General features: G+C 44.1%; 2 protein-coding genes and 1 long non-coding RNA gene across 10 annotated transcripts in view; all 3 read left to right on the forward strand.

Annotated features, from left to right (window-relative positions):
* Window positions 1–2,735, forward strand: part of SCEL (sciellin) — a 54,651-nt gene extending 51,916 nt beyond the window's left edge. For all 6 annotated transcript variants that reach the window (XM_083737830.1, XM_083737831.1, XM_083737833.1 and 3 more), the window contains one exon: window positions 147–2,735. In XM_083737830.1, the coding sequence (XP_083593956.1) occupies window positions 147–163 (17 nt within the window). In that variant the 3' untranslated portion in view covers window positions 164–2,735. The remainder of the gene's footprint in view (window positions 1–146) is intronic.
* Window positions 1–19,655, forward strand: part of LOC310844127 — a 249,647-nt gene that overhangs the window by 84,559 nt on the left and 145,433 nt on the right. The gene's annotated exons all lie outside the window — the stretch shown is intronic.
* Window positions 9,027–19,655, forward strand: part of SLAIN1 (SLAIN motif family member 1) — a 35,850-nt gene continuing 25,221 nt past the window's right edge. For 2 of the 3 annotated variants that reach the window (XM_083737824.1, XM_083737825.1), the window contains exons 1-2: window positions 9,384–9,924; window positions 17,949–18,088. In XM_083737824.1, coding sequence (XP_083593950.1) covers window positions 9,452–9,924; window positions 17,949–18,088 — 613 coding nt within the window. In that variant the 5' untranslated portion in view covers window positions 9,384–9,451. Of the gene's footprint in view, window positions 9,925–17,948; window positions 18,089–19,655 lie in introns of all 3 variants that reach the window. The other variant, XM_083737823.1, reaches the window with a different exon arrangement.

A 19,655-nucleotide genomic window follows, 5' to 3' on the forward strand; every position in this document is an offset into this window, starting at 1 on the left:
AGACAATCAGATCTGGAATACCTCAAATAATATGGAGCTGAAATAGCTCTGTATTTAGAGAAACTTAACACATTGGTCTGAAATGGTTGACTTGATAAGGCTGTACACATTTTCAGTTTCTAATGGGCATTTTCTTTCCCTTACAGCATCATGGGCCTACTAATTTTGACTGAAGACAGTTCAGGTCGATGGATCAGCTGCATTCATTTATCTTTGAAAATCATATGCTTTTTAGGATGAGTAAAGAACTCCAAGAATAATAAAAAATGGTAGACATTTGAAGATGTGAAAAAAGGAAACTATAACACTACTTCTAAAAAGAAGGAAGCGCGTGGTGGCTTCTGCCTAGAATATGTGTGTGTGCATTATCAGTAAGAAAACAACGTCTAAGACTGCAGTCCTCTGTCTGCTTACTTAGGAGTGAGTCTCACTGAAAACAGTACAGCTTATTTTTCTGAGTAAACACACATAGGATTGTAGTGAAAGTGTATCTGGGCTATTCTTGACTGCTGTTCCACTGGTTCCTGTTCATTCTGAAACAATTCACACACCCGTGCTTAAAATCCGAATACTTGTGTCTGTAAATGAGTCATTATAGATCTAAGACAACATCTCAGCTCAGTGGGTCCAGTCCAGATAACTTGAGTTGTGTTTTAAGTCCCATGGGAATCAGTGGGTCAGAACCAAAATCATGAGACAGTTACCACATAAGGGCTTCCTCTACTCCCTTTCATCATTTTACTGCTACACTGGAAGTAATAGGAGCAGCACTAAGTGAGGCAGTAGGTACAATATTGTTTGGGTATCTGTGTGTGAGTGGCACTCTTTCAATTGTGTCCAAAGCCAACCATCTTATTTGGCCTAATGGCAATGTGGACAGGTCTGCATATTGACCTTCTGCAGTTCCCAGGCAATTAAAAGAAACGTAAATAAAGCAATGATGGATTGATCATGGGACAGATTGGGGGCATCCACAGAATTCTACCATGCAACCACATCCTCTCCCCAGACACACAGAGGAGGAGACAGTGGTCATGTCAACAGTCTGCAGCATCACAAGCTAGAGCAGGGGTTAGCAAACTATTTTCTTTCCAGGGCCACAATTGCTCAGAGGTAATCTGTCAGGGGGCAGGGGGAGGCCACATTCCTGCAGGGAGCATGGACAGAACCAATGATGGGCAGAGAGAGACAAAAATGTCCTGGGTTAACTAATCAAGAATAAAGACTGCTCTGCTTCTGTGGCTGTCTCAGAATTCCCAATCCTATTCCGCTCTATTCAGAAGTAAGCTCCACTGAGTTTGATGGGGTTACTTTCAAATGAGTTCAAAATTATTTTATTATTATTATTATTATTATTATTATTATTATTAAACACAGTAATTGATACAGCTCCTATTCCGTAAAGCAAGTGCAAGTAATTCCTTTTGACATGGGTGCCCTATACAAACCCATGGCAGCAGGGAAGGGGAGGTATTTTCCTTAAGCCATACAACCAGGACAAACCATTTTTTAAGGCATCAATTTATTCTTATCAAATTATATTCCCCTTCCAATTGTACTGAACCTGCAATGAAAGGAATCAGGAGGAAACACTTTTTTAGAAAAATCAGGGAAAGTAAGAAGGAAACAAACAGGAAGGAAGTCTAATGGGATGGCAGAAAGGGGTCGATATCAGGAAGTGATGGAGTGCACAAAATGAGCTTGAGGGTTGTAGGTTGCTCACCCGTGGGATAGAGGTCTTCCGGTAATCACTGGCTGAGCAGGCAATGAATGAGTTATGCTTTAGGCAGGACCTCTGCATAGAGTAGTATGGCAGCTGAAATAAATGCTAATGTGAGCTAAGGTGGTGATTGTGAGAGAAGAAGCAGCAGGGACTGGGCACCCTGGTGGATACATACATATATTTGGCTTGGAAAGTTTCAGCCCATCTCCATTAAAATCTACTGCCGATACAATGATCATGCAAACACTCAGCTTGGGACTCAGGATTGGGACTCAGCTTGCACTGTGTTTTATTTAAAACTCATGGATTTACAATTTTATAGAATTGTAAACATGAATTCTTTTCTCTCTTTCGTCAGTCTTAGTGCATGCAAACAGCTTAACTCCACTAGTGATAAAGAGTAGAGAAAGTTCGCTGTTATGTAGAACTTATTAAACTAAAGATATAAAAGATTTTTAAAAATAAGATCCTGGTTGAATCCAGACATTCTGAGATAAATCATGGTTGTGATTAGAACAAAGGTGACGGTATGCTCTTGCTCCCATTTTTGATTAAGTGCAGCTTGTTTCATGTGAACCAGACAAATTGTCATGAACCCTAACTATTGTTTGCTTGAAACAAGCCAAATTAATAGCATGGGCTATGGAACTGGCTTTCCTTCACAGGCCATAGTTAAAATTAACCAAAGTTTAGGGTTTGGACAGAATGCTAAACCCTGGTGGTTCCAAAAATGGAAGTAAAGTTTTCCAGTTTCTCCATGATTGTTCTGGGGGTGGAAGTGTGTGAGCTTGAGGTTTATTGCGATACAGCCATTAAAATTACCATTTAGTGCATAGTAAAGCCTATTAGTTCATATACAATCCTAAAAATAATCCACATAGAATAGTGTTTCAGTGACACTGGAAAAAGAAGTGGTTGTACAGTTATTTTATTTGTTACTTGTCTCTCATATCAATGTTGTTTGAAATTGATTTCCCCCTGAATCTTTCCAATAAAGATTACTAAAGATCAAGTGTGACTAGGGAATAATACATTTTTCAAAGGAAGCGCCGAATTTCAAAGTATGTACATAAGAGACTGCTCTGGGGAGATTTCTCAGCAGTGGGGAAGGAGGAAAGCCAATTAGAAGCTCTTTTCAAAGTGAAATATAATTCTACAAGGATGGGTAAAAATAGTCAGAATACCGAAAACCACACCAGAAGGTGATATTTTATTATATGTACTTTGCTGCACACAGTCTACCAGGTATGCACTGTGTTCTGTCAGGCAGAGATACCTTTTCAGAGATTTCCCTGCCTCTGTATTTAAGAAATGTTGTCATTCCTCAGGACCACAGCCATTTCTGGACAACTTAGGCCACAGCAGGGCTGCATTGCTGGGCTGTCCCCAGCACTTCACTGAACTGCAACACAGATGTCCACAGACCATGTATGGAAACCCCATGCATTCAAATCTCAATGCCTGTAGACTTTCCATGCAAGCTGGAAATCTGTGCCACTGGAGTTCTAGTTATTGTGGAAGACTATGCATGCTCCCTGCCCAGTGTGTGGGTGTCAGGGAGAGCAGCCCCTTCAATGTGTGTAGCCTCTTACATGCAATTTACACAAGGACCTTTTCTAACTGATTCTACGTTGCACAGCTCCTAAGCATAGCCAATTGGTTACATCAACATCACATACCAGTACTGTGTAGGCCCTAACACATTGTAAGCCTTTCTCCCCCTAGCAATAAAAATCTCTCTAAAGCTTGATCTCAACTGGATGACATTTTATTTTGGCCTCCTTGGTGAATGTAGGCTTTGGAGGAGAGCTGCATCCATTGTTTTCACTAGGCCATTGAGAAAGAACGTGAGCTCTTTTGCCCTTCCAGTGATTCAAAAATTAAAGATGTTTGGGAGCATCTGTTCTGCAAGGTTTTGATCAAAGACCATTGACACCATAAGCCGGCTATGGCTTATTTTTCCACAAGAACACAGCAAGCCATGAACAATAAGGGCTGGTTCACACTTACAAATCCTTGCTAAGCAGCTGTGGTAACTGCACCATGTTGTGTTTTATTGCTCTTATTATAGGCTATCTAATAACTGAGCCATGAAATAAAGGATGCTTTAATGGATTCTGGAATGTGTAACATTATAGGATGTACACAATCTCTTATTTAAAACAAAAACAAAAACAAAAAGGGAGGGGGGTATCATTTCAATGCTGATGTAAAAAAACCCCACAACCCAGGAGTTCTTTTTACATCTGTTTTACATATCACTTGCCTTGAGGCTTTCGTTTTTCTTTGGATGTTTTTATGATGGAGTCCTCAAAGGAATGGTTTGCTGGCAGCTGTTTTAACGAATGGTTTTTCTTCAATAACAGATTAAATTAGCCACATTGAAGAATGCTCTCATAAATTATAGGGATATCTGTGACTCATCAAGTCCATTTTCCCATTCACATAATGAAACTACTTCTTTATTTTACTAATCAAGGCACAATTCCTAAAGGAAAGGGATCAATCAGAACAGAAAAAAGGCCATTCATTTTGCCACTCTCTCCCCTGCCTGGGTTTTTCCTGTGTGGAGAGAAGATGGTCCTAACTTTAAAAAGCAGAGCATGGTTCTACACTACTCAAGCATTCATTTTTAAAGCTGGTGTTGGTGATGATGTGCTAGGTTTTACGTGTTGCATGTTTGGCCCATTGTGGCATTTTGTGCGTTGGGTGTGTCTGTCTTTATTCCATTTGCTTTGGAAGAGCTCAGGCTGGTATATGTCAGACTAAACCAAATTCTGTCCTCTCACAAATCCAGTGAGGCAGTAGATGTTGAGAAACAGTGACTAGCTAAGGTCACCCAGTGAGCTTCACAACCTGACTGAGGCCAAGAGACCTGAGGCAGAACAAGATGTTTTGCCAAATGCAATAGTTCTTTTGGATTTGGGGCAATAACGCCTCTAGCGGAAAGAAGTTCAGTGCTTTTATTAAGTAGCAGGCTTGAATACATAATAAAAAGCAGTGGAGCAGTCGTTAAGCAGAGTAACATAGCACAAGCAAGATAAATTACTTCCCCCTCCTGTTATGTCAGACGGTCAGGCCCCATCAGGGAACTGTGTATACCTTAGACCAAATGCCTCACACCTGTTCCATCAGTTATTGGGAGGGTGTGAAGGATGTTACATCACCTGCCAGGTGTAATAGGCTAATAGGGGCCAGCATGGTTAATAAATTCTGCAGCTGTGCTACTTCTGACAGGCATATCAGCCTTCAGCCCCCATACTGCCAGCACTTACTCCTGAAGCTCAAACAACCAATCAAGACAATAAAGCAAACCAACTCACTGAGGAAACAAACAATCATTAAAGGGACATTATGGAGTTATCCTGTCAAATCCCAAAATACCCATTAAGCAACACATAAGCGTCCATAATGATAGATACATTCGCAATAATCGAATAGCAAGAATGCAGGATTATGCATTATTTAAATATGGCATAACATACGGGTTGGTTTTATTACAGACATGGTAATAATAAATAAATATTGAAATAATGAGAACATTTGAGTCTCGCCATTGCCACCACACCTCTCAGGATATGCTGAATAGATTCTTTTGCCCTATGAGAACTGATCCCAGATAGGATAAAAAAGGAAAAGACTAGACGGTGAATGCATACAAAGGTCCAGCTATGGGCAATCTGAACTCATTGGATAACTTTGGCTCACTGGTTGAAGGTTCCCCAACCATGAGGTAGATGTGAAATAGCACAGAAGACAATATTTGGTCCTTCTGTACTGCATAGCATAAATGCCATGGTGCACAGCTCTTACATGTCTTCTGGTATTTGCTACCACAAAAGTTGTGTGGGTATTTTCCTTCTGGGTTGAGCCAAAGTTATCCAACGAGTTCGGATTGCCCATAGCTTCACATTTGTATGCTGCACAGGTGCTTTCTATACTCCCAATCGCTAACCTAGACAGTCCAGAAAGATACCTTAGCCCACGATATCAAAAACCACTGAGATGCCCAGGGGAATTAGAAAGGTCACCATGGTTCTCCCAGGACACCCAATGTAGTTTCAGGACTAAACCCAGGCCAGATGCCAGACTGAAATGGATCCACAAAAGTGTCCTTCAAAAGTGTCTGGGAACTTTTAACCAAAATGTGGAGAGTTGAGACTAGCCAACAATTAGAACAATTTACAGGTTTTCAGAGAATTTATTATGGAATGGTCCAAGCAGCTGCGACTATCTTATCTCTTAAAGAGGCATTAATAACTTCTGGAACTGTATGGACATCTTCCCCCAGCAAAGAATGACTAAACATGCACTTTATGGACATGATTTTATTGATTGATTTTCCGCCCTTCATCGTAAGGTCCCAGGGTCTGTTACAGGATTAAAGACAGTATCTTCATCTGCTGAAGGCAAACAAGATGACTTCTGAGTAGCAGCCAGCAACTTAGTTGCAATAAAACTGGCTTTCAGACTGAGGTGGAGGCGTGCAATTTTATCTGCAAAGTACTGTACAGTGAAAATAAATTACAGCATGATGTCCACTGAGTCTGGATGACCCGGACTTCATAACCCTCAGGACAACTCCAATGAACAGTTCTGAGTAAATTGCAATCACAGTGCAAAACTATTCATTTATAAGAAAGATACATTCTGTTGAGTTAGCTCTATAGAAATCAAATCCATTATTTGATTTATTGTACGTTTTGTGTATTTTTAAACAAAAAAACATTTTGTAAATGCAATTTAATTACCATCCTAACCATGTGCATTCTATTCCCAATGTTAGCGTTTTGCTCATGAAAACACAGTCTTAGAATATGAAACTCTTAACTTTCCAGTGTTTCTTTGTCTACAGTGCATCTACAATGGAATCATTGCATGTTAATACATATGAAATAAGAGGACCTCTTCCCTCCAAATGATTGGGTATAGAAAGCACATGTGCAGCTTCCCTTTAGGTTATCAGTCGTTTAAAACAATCAACCTATATTGGTGATTTGTGTTTCAGCAATGTTACATTTGCATAATTACAACCCTGAAATTAGCAGTTTCAGCTTCTAATTATATGGTTTGTTATCTTTTCTCCCCCTTTTTGAAGGAACGTAATTCTGGGAGCTTCCTAATTCAGCAATGGATATAAGCCTACATTTCTGTGGTGCATTTGGATCAATAGTTTTCAGTACTGTCTCTGAAGGCGATCCAGTCCAGGCATGGGGCACCTTAGGCCTTCATGATGTTGCTGAACAACTCCCTTCAGCCCCACCAAGCATGGCCAGGGGTGATGGGTACTGTAGTTTAGCAGCATATTGAGGGCCAAAGCTTCCATACGTCTGAGTAAGTCTTGTCCCAGAGACTAAGCAAAGAAAACTCAACATCCCAGCTTCCCATAGTTTTATGCAAGTATACCTTGCTACCAAATGATTGTTAGAAACACTTGTGAATGGGATAATTTCTGAACTCTGATTTTACTGTGGGTTGTATCCAGACTAAAGGCACAATCCTATAATGTCTACTCAGAAGTATGTGCCTTTGAGAGTAAGATGGTGCTTGTTCCCAGATAAGGTTGTACAGGATTGCAGCCTAAGTAATAGTTCATTCCAGCTGAAATCAGTGGGATGAGTTAGTCACAGCTATCATATTTCACCAGAAACGACGTGCAAATCCTAGACACGGCTACTCATAAAGTCATTGAGCTCAGCTGGGGCTTCCTCCCAGGTGGCAAGTGGGTATAAGCTAGCCAAGTCATACGACTCACTGAAATCAATGAATTTCATTGGGTCCTGCTCTGTAGATAACTAGCACTGGATATCAACCAAAGTTGCAACCTAATCTAAACTTTTGGGTCACTTTGCTTTTGCAGAGACCCTGCTTCTGCAATTTCAGCATACAGGCATTAAGCACAGGCTGCTTTCCCCATCGCTTGATCTCCATGTGAGGAACCACTTTGCCTGTTCTCAACATCAGAATACCAGGCTGCGGTGAGCAGCCCAAAGATCGCTGTTGGTGGCAGGGAGAGTTGCCAACCTTCCACGTCAAGGGCAAAGAACTACTGTGTAGTAGGAAGCTGATCACGATGCACACCGATCCCAGAATTACTGCTCCATTCGGTTGCCAGAGAGCATGGTGTGCTGCTTGGCTAGAGGTGCACAACCGACACCTCGTCCTGCTTTAAGGCCATTTCCAAACAGTGGCTCAGCGTACGAGCAGCCTTCTTGCCTCAGGAGGCTCACAGGTCCGCTGAGAAGCAGGGACAATGCCAAGGCTTAGCGAGGGCTTGCAATTCCCAACGCACAAAATTTACTTCCACCACTTTTGTTTCCCTGAGATTTCAGCCACAGCCCATTACCCTCCTGCACAGCGTGGCGCTGTGGGTAAAAGCCTCAGCGCCTAGGGCTTGCCGATCGAAAGGTCGGCGGTTCGAATCCCCGCGGCGGGGTGCGCTCCCGCTGCTCGGTCCCAGCGCCTGCCAACCTAGCAGTTCGAAAGCACCTCCGGGTGCAAGTAGATAAATAGGGACCGCTTACCAGCGGGAAGGTAAACGGCGTTTCCGTGTGCTGCGCTGGCTCGCCAGATGCAGCTTTGTCACGCTGGCCACGTGACCCGGAAGTGTCTCCGGACAGCGCTGGCTCCCGGCCTATAGAGTGAGATGAGCGCACAACCCTAGAGTCTGTCAAGACTGGCCCTTACGGGCAGGGGCACCTTTACCTTTACCTTTAATAATAATCAAGTGTTTTCAGATAATCCAGTTTGATTCAGTGTTGGTCAGCTACCTCATATTTTATGAGTTATTAAAGATCTTAGATGTTTCAATTATTTTATCGCTTAATGTGTTTGCCACCCTAGGCTCCTTTGGGTGGGGGCAGACTTTGGTAACATGGCACCTTGAGAGAGGACAAAATTAGTCCTCCCCCCTCAATATTATTATTATTATTATTATTATTATTAATTGAATTTATATACCGTCCTATACCCTTGGTTTCACAATGATTCCTTTTGGCATTGCTTTTTTACTGGAACTTCTCAGTATTTATAAAGATAAATATAGGTATTATTATTATTATTATTATTATGCACCGCTTCAATTCAGCGCCCTCTGTGAGGGAACCACCCGCACTGCCCTAAATCCTGCACTGCTTTGGGTGGAATAGAAAAGTAATTTAAAAATAACCGCTATCATATTTCCCCAACAAGCTGGCGCCATAAAAAAATACCTCAAAATAAATAACGGCATTTCTTCCCACAAACTTTGGCCGTGTCTCCCCCCCCCCCCCCCGGTCCCCCCTGCTAGGAAACGTCGCCATTAGCACTAACTCGCCCTCAGCACGTGCCCCTTCCCGCCCATTCTCTTCTTAGCCATGCATGCCAAAACTGGACGTCTGAACGTGCCTCGGCACCCACCCCTCTCAGCCGGACTTCCACGACCCCTTTCCTCATCGAGCGAATGTAGACGTGGGGGGAACCATTTCCCTCCACGGGGGCGGCGTCTGCCCGTCCCCCCGCCCCCCTTCCCAGCTCCTCGCGCGCGCGCTCCCCTTCCCTCCGCGCAGGCCCAGAGCCCCGCGCGCCGCTCATTAGCCTCTCCCCGCCCTGCTTTGTTCCCATTGTGCGCCTCGCTCGGCCCGGCGGAGGGCGGGGAGGCGAGCGAGCGCCGCAGCCGCTGCGCGCCAGGCGCGTCTCCGGCCAGGCGCGTCTTGGAGGCGGCAGGCAGGCAGCCTCCTCGGCGGAGGGATGGAGGCTGCTGTGCTGAAGCCCCTGGTGGCCGAGGTGAAGCCGGGCGCCGTCAGCGCCGAGCTGGAGGTGAAGAAGCTGCAGGAGCTGGTGCGCAAGCTGGAGAAGCAGAACGAGCAGCTGCGCAGCCGGGCGGCCGCCACCTCGCCCGCCTCGCCGGGAAGCGCCGCCGCCGCCGCCGCCGGCGCGCTCCTGCTGCTCCCCGCCGCCGCCCCCCAGGCGCCCGCCGCCACCCCCAGCACCTCCCCGACGGCTTGCATGCCCAGCCCGGTGCCCGCGCTCCTGTGCCAAGCCGAGCCCTTCGTCTACTTCAAGCCGTCGCCCCCCGGAGGAGGAGAGGGAGGAGGAAGCTGCCGCCCCGGAGGCCACGAAGCCTCTCCCGCAGCCGACACCGTCCTGGATGAAGTGGAGGTGCTGGATCTGCAGGGGGTCGAGTGCTGCGATCCGGAGGACGACGACGACGACGAGACGTGGTGGGTGCCCCACTTGGGTGCATTTCTAGGCAGGCTCCAGATCCAGACCCCCCCCCCCCCCAGCCAGAGTGGGGCAACCCAGATGGGCGGCATATAAATAATAATAAAAATATTATTGCTTCCATCCTCACCGAAGGAAAGGGTTCCCCCTCCCCTGCTCATCGCCCGGGGCCCTTCCAAGGAAAGCCCCTCCTCTCTCCCCAGCTGGCGCTTTTCAAGGCTGCCTTATTAGCATTAGCTCCGCAATCCCCCTTGATCCTGTTTCGCAGCGATTTAAATCAGCCTTTTTCACCCCCTTAACGTCTCCTCGGTCATCATTATTAACTCCTTCCCCCGCCAAGGGGGACTCGCTTAGGGGACTCGTATTGTCGCTTCCTGCTTCCCACAAGCCCAGGGTTTGCCTCCTTGATCCTGCTTGTTTAGAAATATCCTGCCCTTGCTGCATGCTTAAATTTATGGGGTCCTACCCCACCCCGAATCCTTCAGAAACGCTTCGGCCTAGTGACTAGGGTGTTAAGAATGGAGTTGTTGTCTTCTTGCATTGGGCTGATCAAGTAGATCACGCTCAAAGGCAATGGCATGTTCTCATTTAATGTGATTTCCAGAGGGGTAAGCCTTTGGTTGCAGCAAAACCAAACCGAGGTCTTCTGACACCTGAGCAAATTTTAGAATGCTTATAAGCTTTCATTGCACCCACAGAAAATTCTTTGCTACCGCAAGCCTTTTTGATGTTCATTTAATATAGAATTCCAGGATTATCGCTGAAAACGGGTGGGGGGCAGCAGCCAAGTTATAGTTTATATTCTGAAAAGGAAGTCAGAATGGAGTCAGTGGCTTGAACTGAACATGGTTTTCATTCTTTTCTCCTTTTTTTCTTGGTTGAGCACCTTAGCGTTTGTTGAGCAGTGCTGCTGAGATACTACATTTAAACGCAGCTCTGCCAGTTTGGAGGAGGAGGGAAACCTGACATGCAAAAAATGTGGTTTTGTTCAAAGCTTACATCCAATTAGTTAACCCCCAAAGGCAATCAGTGGGGCTTATTTGATGCATCTTATGAATTAGCATTTTATGCATGTTATAAATGGCAATGAAGATAATGGCGAATGCCTTGAAAATGACGCTTCGTTAGTACTGATGTCTCTGTGGAAGCTTGAGATCCCATTGCTTTGAAAAGATCACAAGGGATTTCAGGACTGTGGTCAGCAACCCTTATCCGCGAGGGCTGCTGCTTGCTCCTGAATGGATGCTTTGTGAAGCGAAGCTGCGAGTAGCTCTGGAAGCAGAATGAAAATGGAGGTAGCACCAGTGATTTATACAGCTGCAGCAAACTGTGTAAAGTGTGACAGTCGAAGTAGCCTGCAAACCGCCCCCTCCCATTGTTAAAAAAATACTGCAGAGATGGTAGCAGCAACCTTCCGTCTTTTCAGACCCTTGTTTTAATTCCTGCCTGCAACAGAAATCCACTCTGATTTTATTTCTTGTTGTGGATTCTTCTTTATCTGTGTTTCACATTTCTCTCTGGGGCAAGCTATATGCTAAACAAAAATGTTTGTATATTCAAATCTTGATGGCTGCTTCTTCCAGGGAAGTGTGGGGGGAGGAATGCTTGAGTATTCCTTCCTTCGCCAGTTTCCTACCACCACAATTTCCCCTCAACCCAAGATGCCACCTCCCCAGTGGGTTCTGTAATGCATGTTTGCTTCTCAAAAATGCGTCTGGAACCCTTGCAGGAGTGGGGTGGGGAGAGCTGCGAACAAAGTGTCAGGTGGAAGAAGGGCTAAGTGTGAACATGCATGCTCAATCACAGGCGCAAAACAGCTTATTCACTCAAAATTGCCTCCTTCCAAATCCTCTTTTCTGCTAGAAGAAGCAGCTGTTAGGGTTTAAATACATTCACGTATAATATAGTCCTTTCTGGTAATCTGTCTTTCTCTTCTACTCTGGTCATTCTGCGCTCTCCCTATCAGTTTCCTGCTCCTTTTCTTAAAAATTCAAAAAACCCCAGAATGTTAGTCACTTTGGTGCAACACACCTTGACTCTAGTTGTGACATAGTGTACATCACAGTTCAACCCACCAGTTGAAGACTGGTGCATTGTAGGAAGGAATTGTGTTAATGTTACCTTTTCTTTTTTAATAAATAAATAAATTCTATACCACTTTTTCAAAGTACGGAGAATAATACTTCATAATTGTCCCAAGCTTGATGTGCCTCATTTTTTCAAAGTATATAGTATAGAATATATGTCAATGCAAATGATTTCTGTTTGCACACGCACAAAACACACATCTGCTCTTGTGAATGGATGTCAATCCACATGAAGCTGAACACATTTAAATCCTACTGATTTTGATAGGAGAGAATGAGGCAGCAGTTGCCTCATTCTTTCTCTGCCCCATTATAATCAGTGGCATTTACATGTATTTAATTCTAACTGGCTCACATCCAGTGTGGTTAATAGATGCATTCATGATTTTTAATTCCAGGGGGCTACATACAATTTTGTAGAGTATGTATCACTGTAACTGGCAATAGGACTGGTGGAAATTAACTAGGTGCATGTATATATGAAGACAGAAAGGAGCATTTCCCAAAATTCAATGGGGTGTGTGCTTTCCGTGCTGCAAAGTGCCTTGATTTAAGGCTGCATTTCTAAGGTAACTGACCTGCAAATGGACTTGAGTTAGTGGTAACTAGGGAGAGCTCAGATGCACATAAAAATAAAAATCAAGGCTCAGTCATGGAAAATGTGAAGCACATCTGAACATATACTGAGTGTATTTTTCTCACCACCAAGTAATCATAGTTTACTCTTTGTAAATAGGCATGTGGAGCTGTGCTCCTGGTTGCCTGCAGTAAGTAATAATCACCCCTGGCGAGCAGGCAGCAAATATTTTGAAATTTGAAGGTAATTGGTGGTTCTTCCTCACCCCCTGGTGGTTTTCCAGAGATAACTTTCAGGTGGCTGACACATTGCATGCGGAAGGCACCGGGATCCATCATTCCAGTTAACAAATTTCAGATAACAGAACTGGCAAAGACCCCACAGAACTGCTACCGGTCAGGAATTAAATGGAGCAATGATCCAAGTTCCAGAGGAGAAAGAACAAAGATACCATTCTTCTTGCTGGTGGGCTTCCCTGGTGTTTTGGTGGTGGGATGGGAAGGGGTTGAGCTAGCCTGGGATCTGCTGGATCCTGAACTGCCCCCTCTGACATCAGCTGATGACATAGGGCTCAATTCCGGTCTGATATGCCAGCTCCAAGTTGTCTTTTCTACTGCCTCTCCGCCTTTTGTCCTAGCCAGGGTGAGTGAGGGTTGTAGCAGCTGATGTCAAAGGGCATTGCTTATTAATACACATACTCTGGATTGGGCTGTACCTGTGGTTACATAGCCAGTTTTTACTTTTACTTTATGGAGGAAAACGAGAGTACAGTGACAATTAAAGGTCAGCAGCTGGGGTCCTGCAACAAGACGTTGCCTTGTGGAGTGCTTCTGTTCGGGAACTTTTTCTCAGTTCGCACTCCCTCTCCTGGTTTTTCTTCCATCTTTCTCACTCTCCTCCACACCCCACCTTAACATAACTGGGCGTCCCCATTTCCCAGGGACAGTCCCCGGATTTACAAATCAGTCCCCATACAAAATCCATTGAAGTTGAAAAGTCTCCCCGGATTCATTGGAAAAAATCTGGTAACCTTACCTTAACAGGCATTCAGTTCTCTCTCTTCCAGCTGTTCTGCTCGGACCAGAACTGGCCTGGGACCTTTTGCTTCCTGGCATCTCTCACCCACTTCCACCAGACAAAAAGTGCATTGTGTCAGAGGCCAGCCGAGTTGTTTTGGCACTGAAGGCAGAAAAATCCTGCAGGTACCACTTCCCAAGAGTGAAGTTGGAATAATAGTTGTTTACTTACTTAAACAATTAACAGTTTGCTTCCCTTCCCTTTTGTGGCACTCAAAGCCAGCTAATTGAGATTGCCGACATATTCTGCCTAATATTAAGACCAGCCCCTGGCTCAGTCCTCAAGTGGGCTATTTGTAGATTCACAACTCTCCATTCTGGTTCATGGATGGCAGAGCAGTGAGGTGCTGCACTCGTTCTCTATTAATTTTTTCTACTGATGTGTACGGACAGCTCTCCCCTCAGCCCCTGGGGACATTGGGAAAAAAACAGCTCCTAAGTGTTCACAAGGATGTTATCTATCCAGATCATGAACTGGTTCTTTCTGAACTTGCATATCTCTTTTTCTCTGACCTCCTGTTCCCCAGTCCCTTGATGTCTCCATGCCATAGAGTATTGGTGGAATGTGTTCTTAAGGGGTATTTTTAATCCTAAAGTCTGCCTGTATCTCTAATGCATCAGTAAAGTGGTATGTGCACAGAAAGACTCAAATCAGTATTGGTATATAGATGTCCTTTATTTCTAGCGTAATTAGCAGTGAAGTCAGTTAACTTTTATGAGATTCTGGAAATAACTGTGCAAACACCAGCTCATACTTAATAGTAGGCATATTTCAAGGTTATTACAAATAATAACTTGTAACCACCACCCGTTCCCTCTCATGGAGCTGGAGGGTGAACAGGGGTTAATTGCAAATTGTTCTAGACTCGGGAAAGTGTTGAATAAGGAGGAGGATTCTCTGCCACAGGAGAGCTGTCTTTGCTATACTGCTAGGCTAGACCTTGGCTAGGTAATAAGTCCCATTGAACTAAAAGAGACTTGATTCTCAGTAGTCATGCATAGGCTCACACTGTGAAACTCCTGTTTTGATTAAAACTAGTCTCCAAGGGCTGCTATTCTGAATTCTGGTCGGGTTCTGCATTTAGCCCTTGGCATTAAAACTTTGATCTTGAAGACATGTTGGCAGTTGCATATCGCGAACTGTTTGTCCAGAAAACATATTTGTATTTCTTCCTTTGAAGACTGCAGCATGGAGGTGTCTACAGAGGGCTCTAAACTGTACTGGCAACTAGCCTGTAGATTTCAGCGAGGCTTGCAGTAGAATAGATCAGGTTTTTTTCTGAGATAAATCAAAGGCTGCATTGTTTAGAGAGCAATCCTGTAGCAAGCTCTGCTGGGGTGAGTGGATTAGGATCCAGCCAGGCCAGCTTAACTCCCACATCCTTGGCTTTGCTGGATATATGCTCTCCCATTCTGGCTCAGCCCAGGACCCACCTTACTGATCTAAGCCTAGTGGATGCTAAATTGGTGCAAGCCATTATTATTATTATTATTATTATTATTATTATTATTAGCCACCCATCTGACTGGGTTGCCCTAGACACTCAGGGCAGCTTCCAGCAAAATATACAAACACAATAGAACATCAGACATTCAAAACCTATGGACTTCCATCCTGTGGCTGCAGCTGGAGTTTATTATTAGTCTCCCAAGGTAGCCTGCCCCTTCCTTTGCCTCCCACATAATGACCTTCTCAATGTGGGGCATTTGTCTGGGGAGAAGGGGACGACAGAGGATGAGATGGTTGGACAGTGTTCTCGAAGCTACCAGCATGAGTCTGACCAAACTGTGGGAGGCAGTGGAAGACAGAAGTGCCTGGCGTGCTCTGGTTCATGGGGTCACGAAGAGTCGGACACGACTAAACAACAACAATTTCTGATTTCTTTGGGCTTTGTGCATTCATCTTAAAAAAGAAAAGCCAAGCTGTGTATGTGGTTGATTTCTTAAAAATGATTTATGTAAAATAGATAATATGGATAGATAATATCACTTCTTCTGTTTAACATTTGGTATTTCAAATTGCTGTGGGGGGTGGGCAGTGTCTGTGGGGAGTGGAGGGATAGCCATGGGGGAATCAGCCTTGGGGTTATTGGTTGACATCCGTTTGCCTCAGGAGACAGTGAAAGAGTGTGGCTTTAGGGGTGAAGTCAAACCATTGTTGAGTTTCAGCACCAGCTGTGGCTGTAAAGACTGCTATGGGAGAGACATGTTTTGTTACATCTGGGGCAAATGAAGATGTCTAGTTTTGCTGCTACAGGTGTACCATGATATTTATTCTCGCTGTGCTCCTCCCAACAGTCATTCCTCCTCTGGTTACTGATACACAACCTAACTGGTTGTCTCCAGGCACTACAGTCATCTGCAAAGGATTCCCACATTGCAATATTAATGTTGCCAGCCTTCATGTCGTGTTTGCAGACAACTGCAACACAGTTGGTCTGCCAATGAACCTGGTTCCTGAAGTCAGCTCCCTGTAGAGTACATCCTTGGGGGTCCAATTGTGTTGCAATAGGCCAGTCTGTTGATTATCAGAGCATAGAGAACAGTGACAATCTCTGTCGCTGGCAAACCAGCTGGAGGTGGAAACAGGTGTGCTTAGCCACTGAGCCTGCCCAGTCTCCAGCAACAGTGTTGGATCCAGTAGCACCCCAAGCTATGAACCTGCTCCATCCAGGGGAGTGTAACCTGCCCAGGAGAAGCCATCTTCCTCCTGGACTCAAGAACTTGGAACGCAGAACCCCTCTGCCTCTTCAAGATTGCCCTTCAGTTCATTGGCCTGTACCTGGCCCATTATTGCCTCCTAAGAGCAGTCTAGCACTTCAACCTCCTCTCCTTATTCCAATGGATTGGAGAGACAGCTGGGTGTCATCCACATATTACTGATGCCTCATTCCAAATATCCTTATGACAGCTGCCAGTGGAGTTCCAACGTGCGTTCTAGCCTGGCAAAAACACTCAAGGAGTGTGCAAAACAGCGCCAGGCAGGAGTTAGGACAGAGATTCCTGGAGGGCCACATTTGACCTTCATTCTTAAAGCGTTAGTTTTCTTAACTGAAGCCCTTTCCTTCATTGTTTGTAACACCCAGTTGTATGGTTCATGGAAGAGGGGAATCTTCCTCTGAACCCACCCACCTACCCCAAAACCACCCTACAAAAAGATGGCAGGATGAAGTTGACTTTAATCTAGGGTGGCAAAATCACGATTCGATTGAGGGGTGATGTGATATTTGATGGGCTTTCACATGGATGGAGCAAATTTGTGTGTGTGTGTGTGTGTGTGTGTGTGTGTGTTGCTTCAGAAAGTAGGACCCAAACCAACAGGTCCAATTTACAAGGAAAGAGGATTTCCACCAAATGTTAGGAGAAACTTCCTGGGCTACAAGTTGTTCAACATGGAACAGACTGTCTTCAGAAGATGGTAGACTCTTACACATTAGAGGTTTTTGAAGTAGAGGCCTTGGCCTCTAACAGGGGTGCTGTAGAAGTGGAATTCCCTGCATGGGGGTTAAATTAGATGACCTTTCCCTTCTAGCCATGTGATTCTTTAACCTCTCTGAGTTAAGATTGGCTGAAGCTCCCTGTCTAGTATATTCTTGGACATGAACCTGGGCTTATGGCCATGTGGTAATCTGTACAAAGACTCTTGATGAGTGCTTAACTTGTTTTTGTCTGAGTTAAGAGTGCTTAAATTTCTCTGGATGGCACCCAAGGTATTAAAAAGCTTCTGTCTGCTTACCTATGTTGAAATCCTTAACAAGCAACTCTTCACTCAGAAGAATATGTCGAGAGGAGCTATAATCTGAGAGTTCATACCAACATGTTTTATGTGCTTAGCCGAAAACTGGATTTCACTGTGGCTCAACCTTCCTTCCCAACCCTGGTGCCATCTAGATGACGTTGTACTCCGCTCCCAGACAGCCTCAGACAGCATGGCCAATGGTTGGAGATGATGGGAGTTCTAACAACATCTGGAAGGTACCATGTTGGGGAATGGTTGTTTAACTTTATGTAAGTGACCACTAAATAGGACTGTAGTTTGTTCTGAAAGCTATTTACTTTAGATACAGTTCCGGACCTATTTGAGGCTTGCCTTCAAGGCTGTGCACTCCAAACATAGTAATTATAAACCAATTAGAATGAGAATACATTTTTTTATTATTATTATTTATTATTAATCTCAATTTGAGATATGACACCGTCTCTGCTTTTGTAGTTCTGTACATCTTCCGTTAGAAGCATCAAATTTATGTGTTGTGCTAAAGCTTTTCTTTGATTTTATTTAGGTTGTATGTTGCACCAACAAAGAGCATCGTACCCCAAGAAAAATCACTGACCCCTTTGCAGTGGTGTCGCCATGTTCTAGATAATCCAAGCCCTGAGATGGAAGCTGCAAAACGCTCTCTCTGCTTCAGGTTGGAACAAGGTAGCTTTGGGTTTTTTATTCATTGTGTTTCCATTGCTTTCTCAGAGAATCTGTTCCTACTGGTTTTAGGCTAGTCCAGTCGAGTTGTCTGTGTGCAAGGTGTTCTGTATTTCTGTGGCCTACACATTGAAAACCGCCGAAGTAGGGATGTTTGAAACCAAGTGCTGTTTTTCTTTAGGGCTTTCTGCCCCACAGTCTCAAATATTTATGGGAGCTCTGCAGTGTCCCAGATTTCCTTGTTTGGGGATTTATGTCCTAAAATCAGATTTGCATCTAAATAAGGATGTACTTCTTTGCTTTCAGTGTGATGTACACTTGCATGTACACCTCTGTTCTTATACCCTCAGTGAGCTTGTACATGAGTGTCTGGGTTCAGATACCAGCTGCCCACCACCCAGACACCCCTGCCTCACTGAAAGTAAATTGGGGAGAAGGTGGGTTTATCATACCTGCACTGACAAAGCTACAGCATTGTATTGATTTTTTTTTACTGCTGACTTTGTGTATGTTTTAATCTGATTCCCCTTGTTGAATTGGTATTTGTTTTTTAAATAAAGGGTTTCTTTGGTGCGGGTGGTAAATTACCCTAAAAAGTAGAATATAGATAATTTTAATAAAAATAAATACACATGCTGGACTATCAGAATATCCCTAGCTTGTGTGTGTCTTTGTGTGTGATCATGTGCCACCATCATGAGGAAATGCTGGTACTGAAAATGTCAGTGGGTTTATTATCAGTTTTGTGGTTGTGGTGGTTTTTTAAAAAATGAAAACTGCTAAACCCTATTCTTTACAGCCTATACATATCTGCTCAGAAGTAAGTTAAGTAACTGAGTTAAGTAAGACTTATTCACAGGTAAGTGTACACAGGATTGCAACTGTAGTCACGCAGGATTGCAACTGTAGTCACGCAACACTAAAAGAGCTAAACAAATTTATAGCCATAACACTTCATAAAACAAGAGTTAATTAAGTAAAACTGGCCAGATTTCCCGACAGAAAGAATCTTTATAATGAATTGGAGATCAGTTCACTTTCAAAATTCCCTGTGAAAGTTGATCTCTCGTTTATCATTTCCTTTGTTTTTCTGCAGCATCTGAGAGAGTTGTTCCAAACTTATTATATGCTTAAGAGTTTCTGTTTCCCATGTCATGTTTATTTCCACAGTCTGTGTTTTACTTTGGCCTCAGGATGCTGAGGTTTCAGAAGCAAATGAGGGATGAACACATGTTAATCTCTTGAGAACTTGTTTTTAAGAAAGGGGGAAATGCTCCATTCAAGTGCTTGCTTTTGTTACTGAAAGTATATTCTGGCATGAAACTTACCAAATACTTGGCTTTGTGTGTAAGAGCATGATTTTGTTGTTTAGTCATTTAGTCGTGTCCGACTCTTTGTGACCCCATGGACCAGAGCACGCCAGGCACTCCTGTCTTCCACTGCCCCCCACAGTTTGGTCAGACTCATGTTTGTAGCTTCGAGAACGCTGTCCAACCATCTCGTCCTCTGTTGTCCCCTTCTCCTTGTGCCCTCAATCTTTCCCAGCATCAGGGTCTTTTCCAGGGAGTCT

The sequence above is a fragment of the Podarcis gaigeae genome (assembly GCF_964106915.1).
Source record: "Podarcis gaigeae genome assembly, chromosome: 4".
In the NCBI taxonomy this organism is placed as follows: domain Eukaryota; kingdom Metazoa; phylum Chordata; class Lepidosauria; order Squamata; family Lacertidae; genus Podarcis; species Podarcis gaigeae.